The following is a 14,846-nucleotide window of genomic DNA, read 5'->3' as shown; positions in this document are numbered from 1 at the left end:
TTAATAGTACTGAAAATTAGACACAATACAAAAGCTAAGCATAGGGATTAGCATCCCTACCTGATCTCAATTGTCCTCCAGTTTTTTTCTGGTAATGTCACAGAGTAATATTACCACATTAACTCAGTATAGTTCAGGCACTAGGATGTCGTTAAGTGTTTACAAGGATGCTGCTTGCGCTTAACAGTCTGAGTTACAGGGAGAGGTCGGACAACTAGAACTTTTTTCTTCACAGTGTAAGAGACAGGCGGGGTGGCGGGGGGGCGGGTGCGGGGGTGGCGGGGAAGAGATCATGAGAGGCATTGATAAGGTGAATGCACTCAGGTCTTTTTCTCCAGAGTTGGGGAATCGAGGACTAGAGGACATCAGTTTAAGGTTAGAGGGGAAAAAATAAAAGGGACCTGGAGGGGCAACTTTTTTGACACAGAGTTGTGAGGAGATGGATTGAACTGCCAGCATAACTGGTTGAGGTGGGTACATTAATATTTAAGACGCATTTGGACAATTACAAGGATATGATATGTTTAGAAAGATAAGGGCCAAGTGCAGGGAAGTGGGGTTCGTGAGGTCAGCATGGACCACTTTGGGCCAAAGGGCCTGTCTCCATGCTATAGGATTCTATGCCTCTATAACACTACTAACAGCTTCAGAAACTTCATGCTAAGGGGTTGAACAGTGCATAAAAATAGCAAAATAAGCCGCATCTGAGGTTTCTGCTCCTCATTATCAAGCTGCTGGAAAACACATCTAAGAGCAAAATCAGATTTGAAAGGAATTAAGATTGCATTCAAATTTTCAAGACTTCCAGAGGGTCGTAATGGCAGTGGTGGCAGTGGCTGCCAATCATGTGGCATGCACATTATGAGCTGGGAGCACTACCAAAATAAAATTAGTGCAATAAGTTAGTGATTTATTTATAAGTTAGACATATCACTCACTGAATACATTTTTAAAAAAATAAAAAGTCCAATCTCACTGCCACCATTTGAAGGCCTATCCTTGGATCAGAAGAAATGAGGCACATGCAAAACACAACTTAAATTATTTAAGATGTTTGAAAAAGTACAGGACAGTTACTAACTGATCTGTTTAAAAAGTAATACAGTCAGATGTTTTACTGCATAGGAAAATACTCTTCAGTCTCCACAATAGTCATCAAGCATCTATTTTAACTGCATTTATTCTTAAGTCACTTTTAGTAGGTTATTATTGATTCTTTTGTAACTCATTCATGGTTATGGAAAATGTAAGTGCCAATATAAGCGCCGGCAGCATGGGAGAAGGAACACATCTCCGCAAACATTATATTTCATTTCTTACCCTTGCTGCTTCCTGTGCACACTGTAGCTGCGTTAAGAACTCATCCTTAACTCCTGCCACTATCACCTTTTCAAAGACGCATTCCTGTACTTGTGCAATCATCAGACGAACCAACATGTTGAGGGATGGAGTGCTCATATCGAGGCTTGGTGCATTGAAGAAATTTTCTTTCAAGTAGTTCAATGCACCTGAAGTTGAATATGATATATGAGCATATACAGAACACAACATAAGCAGTGTTTAGAATATGATTGGTGATTCATGGAGAAAAAAAACCTTCAACAAACTACATTAACATTCAATCGTACCCCTATGTTTCAAATCCAATTCAGCACTTTGGAAGTGAATCAGGTTTAGGTATGTAAGTACGTAAGGTGCTACGTGCAAAGGATGAGATTAATTTACCAGTTAACCTATATTATTGCTGATGTGGAGGTGCCGTTGTTGGACTGGGGTGGACCAAGTTAAAAATCACACAACACCAGGTTATATTCCAAGAGGTGTATTTGAAAGTGCAAGCTTACGGAGCGTTGCCCCTTTGGCAGGTAGCTGGTGGGGCAGGACTATAAGACACAGAATTTATAGTAAAAGATCAAAGTGTCATACAACTGATGCAATGCATTGAACAAACCTAGATTGCTGTTAAGTCTTTAATCATTTAGAATGAGTATGCAGGCTTCTTCGAATAATACGTAAATCCCAGAACTTCTTTCAAGTGACTGGAAAGTCAGACCGGATTGAAAGTGTCTCCGTTCCAGCAGTGTCAGGCTGTGCTAAGACAGGAGGATGGGAGCTCCAGCAGCACTGGGTCAGGTTGGGTTTCTGGTAACATAGAATAGGCTTGTGTTCAGGTGGGTTAGGTCAGGCTGTGGGGAGAAGTTGGGGGCTTGTGTGTCTCCAAGTTGGGATGTGTTTGGGTCCTGATAGGGCAGGGGAGTACAGAGGTGAAATTGGGGAGTCAGTGGTAAACCAAGAGCCAGTTTAACAGTTACTCAAGAGTTGGACTAGATTTTTAACTTTTTTTTTCTGAATGACTATATAAACTTAATCCCTTTATCCGATCTTCATAGACATTCTCGTAGCAATTGAACACAGGGGCATTGTTTTTGGGAAAATTTCCACAGAATCACCTATATCAAGTATTCCGCGGAGTATTAACTAGCAACTCCAGTCTGCACTACTTCAATGATTTCCAATAATATCAGCATATCTTGGCCAATGCCATAACAGAAAGTTCTATCAGAGTAAATGCAAAATATAAAGCAAAACATGAGGATTTAACAAATTTCAGGGACTAAAAACAAATTTTTCTTTGAGAGGCCAAGTGCCAATATCAAACAAAATAATGTTTATTTTAGAATGGAGAAAAAGGATTCTGAAACTAAAACACAGATTTTTAAGTACTGTGTCATTCTGTTGTGGCATATGTATGTCTTAGTGGAAATCATTACATGTTGATCAGCATAAAACATCATTTCACAAAGATAAGCGTATACCTTAATTTCATTTGCTCACATAGTTAATCAAACATAAATAATTATTCTACCTACTCAATGAAAACCCACCTGCTGCCTTTTGGAAGGCATCTATGGCATAATTAATTCCCTCCTCAGTGGTCCGGTCCTGTCGTGCCCCAATCTGCGTATATAGTGCTCCAATGTTGAACAGAATGCTTCCCTTTTCAAAAGCTAGAGCCCGTTGATAAGAAGGAACACCAGTCAAAGAGTCATACCTGTCAAGAGGTAGGGAAGGAGAAAACAGATTAAAAACTGAATTAATAAATTAAGAGTTCTGAAGAAGGGCTACTGGATCTGAAACATTCCCTCTATGTTGTTTCCATGCATGCTGCCAGACCTGCTAAGCTTTTCCAACTATTTCTATTCTTGCTTCTGATTTTCAGCATCCATAGTTATTTGGGATTTTTTTAAAAAATGAAATCATTTGATTGGTAGAAAGCATTTCACTGTAAACCTGCAGTAATGCTAAAAAGCAGAGTTTCTGTTTGGTTCTGCCTTCGGTATTTTCTGGGTTATGTTAATTCCACTAAAAGCAGATGAATGTGTTACATTTAGGACTATGTCTGTACTAGCCAATATCTAACATGGGACTTAACAACACCATCCCCGATGATCTAAGTTGATATTGTCACTTCAGCCCATTTGATCACTAACACCTCACCAAGCTTTCACTTGGTATACAGGGGGCATGCTGATTATTAAGGACTATATCTGTAAAATTGCATTGGGTGCCATTCCATCTTGTGAAAAATATTAGTGCGCACGTTGCTAACACCTACCAAATATATGCAGACCAGGTAGGTCAGGACAACAATCAATTTACAATATTGATATGATTCTGGATCAGTGGTGCTGGAAGAGCACAGCAGTTCAGGTAGCATCCAACGAGCAGCGAAATCGACGTTTCGGGCAAAAGCCCTTGATGAAGGGCTTTTGCCCAAAACGTCGATTTCGCTGCTCGTTGGATGCTGCCTGAACTGTTGTGCTCTTCCAGCACCACTGATCCAGAATCTGGTTTCCAGCATCTGCAGTCATTGGTTTTACCAATATTGATATGATGCCAATCGCACCATTTTGGAACTCCAGTCATTTCCCTGCTTTACACTTATACAGCTAAACACAGACTAAAGAACACAAAGGACTCCAAACTGGCTCTATTTAAAGGAAGTATCAACTACTTGAACACAAGGTTAAATGTCAATTGAGTTCTTTCTTGTTATTGTGACATGTGGCAATTGCTGATATTAAGGTTTCTGTGCAAATAAATTCTCAGATATAAAAGACATGGTGAGTATCCATTATGAAGAGGACCAGGTTAAGAGAACATACTGCAGCTACATAGAGCAGGATGAACTGTTAAAAGGAGGAGAAACAGGTAAAAACTCACTCAACCAAACATCTGGTTGGGGTATCTGGACAGAACTTACTTGACAAGGCTCAAAATGCACCAGGATGGTATGTACCTGCTTCCAAAATCAACCAGTAAAATCCACTCACTGGGTCAGCATCAGCCAGTCAAAGAAAAATCACCCTTCCATAAACAAAATGGAAGGAAATGGTGTACAGTTGGTTCTTTAATCACAAGGGAGTCACACTGGATTCAAATGTTAACTCTGTTTCTTTCTCCACAGATACTGTAAAACCTGCAGCATTTCTCCAGTATATTTTCCCTTTTTACCTCCAAACAGACACTGGTTTTCTCCCATGCTTGCTACGGACAAAAGGTTGGACGAAGAGGCCGTGGACTCAAAACATTAATTCTGCTTTCTTTCAGACCTGCTGAATTTTGCCTGCAATTTCTGTTTTTGATATAGTGTAATTAGAGGAATGAGGTAAATGGTGGCAGTCAGAGAAAGTGCAATCAGAAACACAAAGTGTGTAAGGGACATCAGTAGGGAAATCAGTAGGCAGGCTCAGAAGTGGGGCAGAATATGTATGGAGCAAGACCTAAGGGCTGAGGCAGGAAAGTGGGGCTGTGATGTGTGGACAGGGGAGTTACAGGGTATGGGGAAGGACCTAGTAGAATGGGTGGGTGTAGAGGAAAGAGGGGATGCAAAGATAGAAGAACTACAAAGGTTTGAGATTGAGGGAAGCATCTGCAAAGGATGGAAAGAGTACAAAAAGGGAGAGAAAACCAGGAAGGGAAGACAGTTTTAAATGTTTCAATATAGGAACACTTATCTAAATGGAAACAGATCAACTGTGTCAATGTATTCCCTACAAATTGATTTGGAATCTTTAGATTAAAGCTTCATGAATTCAGGAGTTATTACACTGGGGAAGGAATGTACTGGATGTGATTGTATCAGTTGCATAACTTTGTAGAGAATAGTTTTATTTCATGAAGGTTTGCAATTATCCCATTTCAAAGCATTTTATATACTGTGAATTACTTTAGATAGTGGCTATATATACATAGAGATATCCATGTAATGGTATTGCTGTGACCTCACCAGCCTGCAGAAAGCTGTTTAGGATGACGACATTTTCTTGTCTAGAGGTGTGTCAGTCAATTTTTTTTTAAAAAATCATTTGCTGCTTGACTCATATCTATTGTCTTGGGTGATTTTTAAATCCTGAGATGTCAAGGAGGTTAATGCTCTCCTTGTGTGATGATGAATGATGATGATTATTGAGATATTGGTGAATTGTTGTGGTTCTGTTCGCTGAGCTGGGAATTTGTGTTGCAGACATTTCATCCCCTGTGTAGGTGACATCTTCAGTGCTTGGGAGCCTCCTGTAAAGCGCTTCTGTGCTGTTTCCTCCGGCATTTATAGTGGTTTGTCTTTGCTGCTTCCGGTTGTCAGTTCCAGCTGTCTGCTGCGGTGGCCGGTATATTGGGTCCAGGTCGATGCGTTTGTTGATAGAATCTGTGGATGAGTGCCTTGCCTTTAGGAATTCCCTGGCTGTTCTGTTTGGTTTGTCCTATAATAGTATGAAAGACACAAAGACAAGCCAGGAAATGGGAATCCTGTGCCAACCGCCTAAGCGCCACATAGGAACAACTCCGGTTCCTGCACAAATGCCAAAAGAATTGAATCCTTCCACAACGTGTCAGATACGGACCACCAGTCAACAACCCACAAGCCAGAGACACAGCCAGACAGAACGGATTCAGATAATGATTACAGATGCACACAACAGACTATACAAATACAGACAAGAAATTGCGTGCCAAAAATCGTTAATTTCAAAAACCACCAATCAGGAATGGACCCAGACCATAGAACAGGCCGTCACCATAGGACAGAACAGGACCACTCACCGCAAAAAAACGGCACTAAAAGAAAAAATGGCGAAACTAACACACAACAGAGAGGACACCACTACACATAGCTGGGTTAGAAACCTCTCCCACCGACAGCTCACAGACACGGAAGGAACAATACTGGCCAAGAGACTCAACTATAACCACAGGGATGCCAAGACAGCAGACTTCCTAGCAGCACTAGAATGCACACTCAGAAACAATGGACTGACAGAAGAGACACAACAAACAGTGAGACAAAATATCTTACCCCTGATAGCAAGGAAAAGACAAACACACAACCCTCAACACCAAGGAGAGGGAAGCACTAAAAACACTAAGAAATGATAAGAACATAATCATACTACCAGTAGACAAAGGCAGAATGACGGTCATCCTGGACAAAACAGAGTACATCCAAAAAGCGCAACTACTTGAAGTTACCAACACCTACCAAAAGAGGGAGCTTGAGCCCACCCCACAGCTCACCAATAGGATAAACACACTGAGGAACCTGCAAAAAACAGACAGATAACCAGATATGACCTACAGAGAATGAAACCTGAAAGCAACACCACCCCCAGATTCTATGGACTACCTAAAGTGCACAAACCAGACATCCCACTCAGACCCATCGTATTACTACCAGGGACACCATCACACAAACTGCTAAAGACCTACAACAGAAACTGAAACACCTGATCAGCAGATCCAGACACTCTATACAGTCAACACAGGAATTCTTGGACATCATCAGAAATATACACATAGATAAGGAAGAAACTATGGTCTCATTCGAGGTATCGGCACTGTTCACCTCTATCGACAAAACCCTAGCCAGAGAAACAACAGCCAACCTGCTGAACATACAGAACAGACAACAAGATGGGGAACCTATCAACAAAGATTGCATACTCAAACTACTGGACCTGTGCCTCACAACACACTTCACATTCAACAACCAAATATATGAACAAATCAACAGCACACCCATAGGCTCATCCATCTCTGGACTCATAGCAGAAGCTGTAATGCAAAGATTAGAACAAACAGTCTTATCGCAAATTCAACCCAAACTCTGGGTCAGATATGTAGATGACACCTTTGTAATCATTAAAAACACAGAAATAGAGAGCACACACCGGAGCATCAACACCACACTCACAGGAATCCAATTCACTAGAGATGAAGAAAAGGACAATCGACTTCCATTCCTAGACGTGATGGTACAGGGAACACCGAACGGAGAATTCACCACAAAAGTATATAGGAAAGCCACACACACAGACCAAGTCCTGAACTACGAAAGCAACCAACCCAACACACACAGAAGAAGTTGCATCAAGACACTGTTCAAAAGGGTCACAACACACTGCAAAGAGAGGAAGAAGAACATCTCTACAATGTATTCACCAAAAATAGGTACCCCCGCAATTTAATCAACAGAGGCCGAAGGGAAAGACTACGGAATGAGGACATGCCACTACCCAGAGGACTGGTCACGTTACCATACATCGAGAACATTTCTGAACTGACAGCCAGACTACTACGATCACTAGGACTCATAACAGCACACAAACCAACAGCCACTCTCAGACAACAACTCATCAGGACAAAGGACCCGATACCCAGCATGAGCAAAACTAATGCAGTGTACAAAATCCCATGCAAGGATTGCACAAAACACTATATAGGACAAACAGGAAGACATGCCTTCCTCTGCAGTATCAGACCTCAACCTTTTGTTTGGGATTGTCCCCCTTCAAGGGCATTATCCTGTGTGTCCCAGTGCAATGGCTCCAATTAACATCCTTCAGTTTCACACACAGAATGGGCAGCCTTCTCGTATATACTGCCCAATATATGGGCTGACTGGTCATACAGCCCAGACTGAGCACAGTCCACCATTAACTGAGGCCTCTACTGACTCTTGACTGGCTTAGCTGTACTCTTCAGACTGTGTGGACTCCATCTGCAGGGTTGATCATGGTCCAATTCCCGGACTGGAAGGTTAGCCTGAAATTGACTTTGACAGCACCAAATGTTCGATTCAGTATCATCAACCCTCTGGACTGAGATCAGACTGTGCCCATGACTGAGGGTGACAGCACCCATGACTGATCTCTTGATGAAGGATTACTTTAGACTTTCAGATCTTGCCATTTCGTTGAAACACATGCAGCATGTTTGTCACAAAAGCTGCTGGCACATGCTACAGGTGTGACATTGACGTAACAAGGTGCCATACAATATATCCACCCCTTGATCATTTAATACTGGCAACCATGACAAGCTGTCTGACTTTCTACATGCATTAAAAAGTTAGTCAAGGCAGAGATGCTGTGAGTTAACAAGTTTTCATTGAAACAGTAATGCACTAAAAAGCAAGGCAACATAACGTAGAAATACTATGATGAGCTAAAATATAAGGTAACATAGAGATGCTGTGAACATTTAAGAAAACACAGGGAGAATGCGTTAAGAAAAACACAACTTAAGAGATTCAAGATGTATTCTATACAAATTCATAAGAATGGGTATGTTGTTGTGAGCACAGTGTTGTAGCCAGACCATTACAAGGCATCACTGAGATCCAAAAAAATGTGTGAAGTGACTTGTGAGTTAGTCTGAAATTGACCACAACAACATGGGTGTTTTGGATTAGTGGTGCTGGAAGAGCACAGCAGTTCAGGCAGCATCCGAGCAGCAGTAAAATCGATGTTTCGGACAAAAGCCCTTCATCAGGAATAAAGGCAAAGAGCTTGAAGGGTGGAGAGATAAGCTAGAGGAGGGTGGGGGTGAGGAGAAAGTAGCATGGATTACAATAGGCGAGTGGGGGAGGGGATGAAGGTGATAGGTCAGGGAGGAGGGTGGAGTGGATAGGTGGAAAAGAAGATAGGCAGGTAGACAAGTCATGGGAACAGTGCTGAGCTGGAAATTTGGAACTAGGGTGAGGTGGGGGAAGGGGAAATGAGGAAACTGTTGAAGTCCACATTGATGCCCTGGGGTTGAAGTGTTCCGAGGCGGAAGATGAGGCATTCTTCCTCCAGGCGTCTGGTGGTGAGTGATCGGCGGTGAAGGAGGCCCAGGACCTCCATGTCCTTGACAGAGTGGGAGGGGGAGTTGAAGTGTTGGGCCATGGGGCGGTGTGGTTGATTGATGCGGGTGTCCCAGAGATGTGCCCTGAAGCGCTCTGCTAGGAGGCGTCCAGTCTCCCCAGTGTAAAGGAGACCGTATCTGGAGCAACGGATATAATAAATGATATTGGTGGATGTGCAGGTAAAACTTTGATGGATGTGGAAGGCTCCTTTAGGGCCTTGGATGGAGATGAGGGAGGAGGTGTGGGTACAGGTTTTGCAATTCCTGCAGTGGCTGGGGAAGGTGCCAGGATGGGAGGGTGGGTTGTAGGGGGGTGTGGACCTGACCAGGTAGTCACGGAGCGAACGGTCTTTGCGGAAGGCGGGGAGGGAAATATATCCCTGGTGGTGGGGTCTTTTTGGAGGTGGCGGAAATGTCGGCGGATGATTTGGTTTATGCGAAGGTTGGTAGGGTGGAAGGTGAGCACCAGGCGCGTTCTGTCCTTGTTACGGTTGGAGGTGCAGGATGTGGACGAGATGCGTTGGAGTTCATCTTTAACCAAGTGGGAAGAGAAATTGCAGTCTCTAAAGAAGGAGGCCATCTGGTGTGTTCTGTGGTGGAACTGGTCCTCCTGGGAGCAGATATGGCGGAGGCGGAGGAATTGGGAATATGGGAGGGCATTTTTGCAAGAGATAGGGTGGGAAGAGGGTAATCCAGGTAGCTGTGGGAGTCGGTGGGTTTGTAAAAAATGTCGGTGTCAAGTCGGTCGTCATTAATGGAGATGGAGAGGACCAGGGAGGGGAGGGAGGTCCAGATAAATTTAAGGTCAGGGTGGAATGTGTTGGTGAAGTTGATGAATTGCTCAACCTCCTCGCAGAAGCATGAGGTGGCGACAATGCAGTCATCAATGTAGCAGAGGAAGAGGTGGGGAGTGGTGCATTTTGTTGATGCCGACTCAGTGGACAAAGCATGGAATCAGTTGCTACCTATGAAGTGAACAAAGGTGAACACGTAAAGCAAATAACAAGTTTCATCTGCCCAGTAACTTCTCAATCTTTCAAGTTGGAAAGTGATACCATATAGTTTTTCACTTGTGCATGAAAGAGGAGTGAACTGTACATAAATGAAGAAAGAATTTTGGATACTGACATGTAAATGTTTGCAAATAAGGTAGTCACCATTTACTGAGGAGAAAGTGAGGTCTGCAGATGCTGGAGTGTCAGAGTTGAAAATGTGTTGCTAGAAAAGTGCAGCAGGTCAGGCAGCATCCAAGGAACAGGAAATTCGACGTTCCTGATGAAGGGCTTATGCCCGAAACCTCAAATTTCCTGTTCCTTGGATGCTGCATGACCTGCTGCGCTTTTCCAGCAACACATTTTCAGCTCAATAACTGTTTACCGTAGAGATTCTGATCTAGATATTGAAACCTTTAGAGGAAAATAGCTTTAGACTTTAACTTTCCTCAATCTCAATAATCTAATTTTTCCATTCTGGTTGTATTCTCCCAAATTTCTCACCAGTTCCTTTGCCACTCAAGTACTAGGAGAATTTCACAAATAAAATTTATAATCTGAAACACAACTACATTTATAGAGCATATAAGTGGCAAACCTTTTAAAATTTAAAATATATGGTGAAAGCATCATCAACTGGAAGCGCTTATTAGTTTCTAGATTGCAATAGTGTAATAGAATGAATCTTATGTTTATTTTACAGCTTGGGCCTTCAAAAGAAAAAAGGGCATTTCCAACATCAGGTCAAAACTGCACATTAAAGAACGTGCAATGAAAGGGGCAGTTAGACATGGGGAAAAACAATTAATTTTCATCCATTCATTTATGGGATGTTTACTGTACTCTGAAAAACACAGTCTTCAATTTTTACTTTCCAAATTAAATCTGTAGTTATGCTTTATTTGCAATTAAGATAATAACATAGGAACAGAAATATGCAGTAAACTGCGATATATGCATGTGAACCGTTACAAAACAAGAAAAATAGTTTAAATCTTCCTAATTTTTTCACTATAATGTGACGGTCTCAAATGTTATGAATGACAACTGACTCGTGTGATGTAAGCACACTAAAGCAAGAAACTAAAATAACCATCACACAATGGGCGGCACGGTGGCACAGTGGTTAGCACTGCTGCCTCACAGCGCCTGAAGACCCGGGTTCAATTCCCGACTCAGGCGATTGACTGTGTGGAGTTTGCACGTTCTCCCCGTGTCTGCGTGGGTTTCCTCCGGGTGCTCCGGTTTCCTCCCACAGTCCAAAAAATGTGCGGGTCAGGTGAATTGGCCATGCTAAATTGCCCGTAGTGTTAGGTAAGGGGTAATGTAGGGGTATGGGTGGGTTTCGCTTCGGCGGGTCGGTGTGGACTTGTTGGGCCGAAGGGCCTGTTTCCACACTGTAAGTCTAAGTCTAAGTCACTCATTATTATGTTGGGCAATTATTTTATGCAATGACAGGTTTCTCACAGATCATTTGCTGTTGAATTTGACTGATCAATGAAACTACACCATGTCTAATCATAGTAAACATGTCACTGCTCTTCGAAGAAAGGTCACCCTGTTATTTAAGCCAGAAAATAAAATGAATGTTGCTTACTTCTCCGGTCTACAGGCTCAAATACAAAATTATGTCAAGGAATGGCTGTGTAAGATATTACCAGAATATCTAGTGTTACATCAGCCATGGTTATTAGCAACAGTTCATACTAAAACTACAAATGATAAACATTGAAAATGATACTTACCAATGAAAAAAGATACCCATGTTTTTATTGGGAGGGAAAAAACGATTATCAATGAAGTAAAGCTGGTTGTAATATTCCATAAGAAGTTCAATCCCAGCATCATTCCTGGTTGGAGTGCGTATTGCCTGAGATGAAGAAAATTATACCATAAAGTTTTAAGTCTGGAGAATACTGTCAACATTTCTCAAACATAGCAAACAATCGAGTGCCTGGTGCCACTCCCATGACTGGTAAAATTGTGGCATAGGGTGTGAAGGTTCATTCGTACTTGCAAATCCCCATAAAGTACATTATGAGTGACTTGCTCTTTGTTCCCTAAACAGAAATTTCATGGAATACAGCTTACTACTTGCAGTCACTACTGAAAAATACTGGCATAGTCCAGAAGCACATCATCTGTCTAAACTGAATCACAGTTATTGCTTGGAGAGAGAAAAAACGAACAAATAAACTTCAAAAACAAAGGGCATAATAGTATTAACATGTTTACATCCTTTCTGATAATACAAGCATTTGTTATGACATTCTAATGATGCCGTTTGAGAGTCATAATAAAGTTCTTTATTATTGCATATATTTAAAATAGGCATTTCAAATGGAAACTAATGTGACAGCATTATAATTTATTGCATGGGCACAACGGATGTCATACATGTGCTTCTCACAATGGAACAAACTTAATGCAGGGGTGAGGAGTCGTGAGTGAGTGAAAACAAGTTAAAAAAAAAGGGATCCCTCCCAGCAGAACGTCAGCTACCCATGCCATTCTGCTAAATTGCATATGGAGAGTGAGGCAAGAAGGGTGCAGCGGGCCTAAAGACCCAGGGGGCCTGGTAACCAAGTGTAATAATTTTACTTTCAAAAATAGGTCTCAATTGGTCTACCCCTGGCAGACTGTCTGGTCCCACTCCCACTACTGGTAAAATTGTAGTGAGAGTGAGGACAGGTAGGAAGGCAAAAGCAGGACACCAGCTATATTTTAGTGATCCCTTTTAACTTATATCCCTGATTACTGTTTATAAAACCAGGCCAACTATTGATCTTAAGGCAACTAGAATTCTCTCCTTCAGCCCACTGCAGGTCAACTTCTAGCACAGACTGCAGCGGTTCAAGAAGCAAGCTCACCACCAACTCAAGGGCAACTGGGGATGGGTATAAATGTTAGGCAGCCAGCCAGCACCCCCTTCGCATAAGTGAACTTAAATAAACAGACCTGAATAGTAACATATCTTTACATCCTCACTTGCCTTCCTGTATAGGAGTAAGTGGAATCTACTCATTCTTCCATATGGGTCACATAGGAAGTTACATCCTCCAAATATAAGGTTTCCTCTGTCAGAAGGCTGGTCCTTTTTTTCTAAAAGCTATTCCTTTTCTCAAGGGTAATGTTTTCAGAGGTGTAATAAAACGCTCCCGGCTAAGATTACACTGGTTTGGTACAGAGATTAAAGGGTATTGAGAGGCCTTTTTCCTAAATATAAACAGATGAGACTTCAGGCCAAAGTGGTCATGTTTTAGAAGTGACCTGTATAACGAAAGGAGAGTGATCAGCTCTCTAGTTGAGCAGTTCAGTCCAAACTAGTTAGAAGTTCAGGAGTGGACTGTGTGATCAGGCTCTCTCTCTTTCTGCCCTTCTAACTTCAACCTGTAAGCATTTGTTCCATTTTTGTTTACTTTTTTTTAAGGGGGAGAAAGTAAGGACTGCAGATGCTGGAGATCAGAGCTGAAAAATGTGTTGCTGGAAAAGCGCAGCAGGTCAGGCAGCATCCAAGGAGCAGGAGAATTAAAGTTTCGGGCATAAACCCTTCTTCAGGAATCCTTATGCCCGAAACATTGATTCTCCTGCTCCTTGGATGCTGCCTGACCTGCTGCGCTTTTCCAGCAACACATTTTTCAGCTTTTTTAAGGGGGTTTGCTTGTTAGGACTGTTGCTTATATTCAGAGCAGCATAATTAAGTCTGGTTTGGATAGACTGAGTTCTGTAAGGGTTCTTTATTCTGTTCTTTGCGTTTCATTGTGTAATTCTGTAAATACAGTTCTGTCTGTTTTAAAACCTAGTAGTCAACCTAGCTAGCTTATCTGGACAATTTTCACTGTAGACTACTGGAAATAAATTGCAAAGTTATGGTCAGGGTTGCCTGCTCAAACATGTTTTGTGTGGTTTGGCCTAGTCTATAACATCTCCCATTGCAGATGTGAACTTGTGAAGAGCATAGCACACATTAATAACACAGAAAATTCTTGCTGTAGCATATTCCACTGCTCCACCATGTTGATCTTAGTAAGCAAATGACATGTTTGATTATGGTGTGGATCAATATATTTTAGGGATAATAACATTCCACAGATTTCTCATCTGCATCATCCATATGTTTTGAGTGGATATCTCTCATCTGAGGGTCCAATCCAGAAGATCTGCCAGGAGTGAAAGCTGTGACATTGGGTGGCACAAATCTGCAAGATGTGCTTTCATTGGTCTCCCTACTAGTTGATTGTTGATCAAATGGAACCCCTTCCTGCCAAGGAACCCTATTGGCTAGTCCAAGGTAGTCTTGATGACCACATACATCCAAATGGTCATGAATTGCATGTGAAGAAATTCTTCAATGACTCTAAAGCTAATGGTCTTCTTTATCTGGCTATCAGCTTAGTTCTGTAATGTGAAAACTCTGACACTCTTTAACAATGTATCAGTGACCTCCTTAATACGATAGCAAGCTCCCCCATGATAACCTATGTTTAGAATTGTAGTGCGACTTTCAGCATTATTGTAATTGGGGGTTCCCCCGAGTTGCAGGCTGTAAGCTGTTCTTCAGCATCATGGTGGTGGACGCATAAGACAGCTGCAGTCTTCACTAGCATCAATGCTGTGATTTCCAGAAGAAATTAGAGATTATCTGAAATACTCAGGGAGTTGATTGGCCCT

The 14,846-nt window shown here is 42.0% G+C and overlaps 1 protein-coding gene across 3 annotated transcripts in view; it reads right to left on the bottom strand.

Annotated features, from left to right (window-relative positions):
* Window positions 1-14,846, bottom strand: part of rhpn1 (rhophilin, Rho GTPase binding protein 1) — a 95,866-nt gene that overhangs the window by 21,881 nt on the left and 59,139 nt on the right. For all 3 annotated transcript variants that reach the window (XM_060824455.1, XM_060824456.1, XM_060824457.1), the window contains exons 6-8: window positions 11,921-12,045; window positions 2,886-3,052; window positions 1,321-1,508 (exon numbers count right to left, since the gene is read on the bottom strand). In XM_060824455.1, coding sequence (XP_060680438.1) covers window positions 1,321-1,508; window positions 2,886-3,052; window positions 11,921-12,045 — 480 coding nt within the window. The remainder of the gene's footprint in view (window positions 1-1,320; window positions 1,509-2,885; window positions 3,053-11,920; window positions 12,046-14,846) is intronic.

Source organism: Hemiscyllium ocellatum, chromosome 4, assembly GCF_020745735.1.
Source record: "Hemiscyllium ocellatum isolate sHemOce1 chromosome 4, sHemOce1.pat.X.cur, whole genome shotgun sequence".
NCBI lineage: Eukaryota > Metazoa > Chordata > Chondrichthyes > Orectolobiformes > Hemiscylliidae > Hemiscyllium > Hemiscyllium ocellatum.
This window is presented reverse-complemented; position numbering and strand designations above follow the sequence as displayed.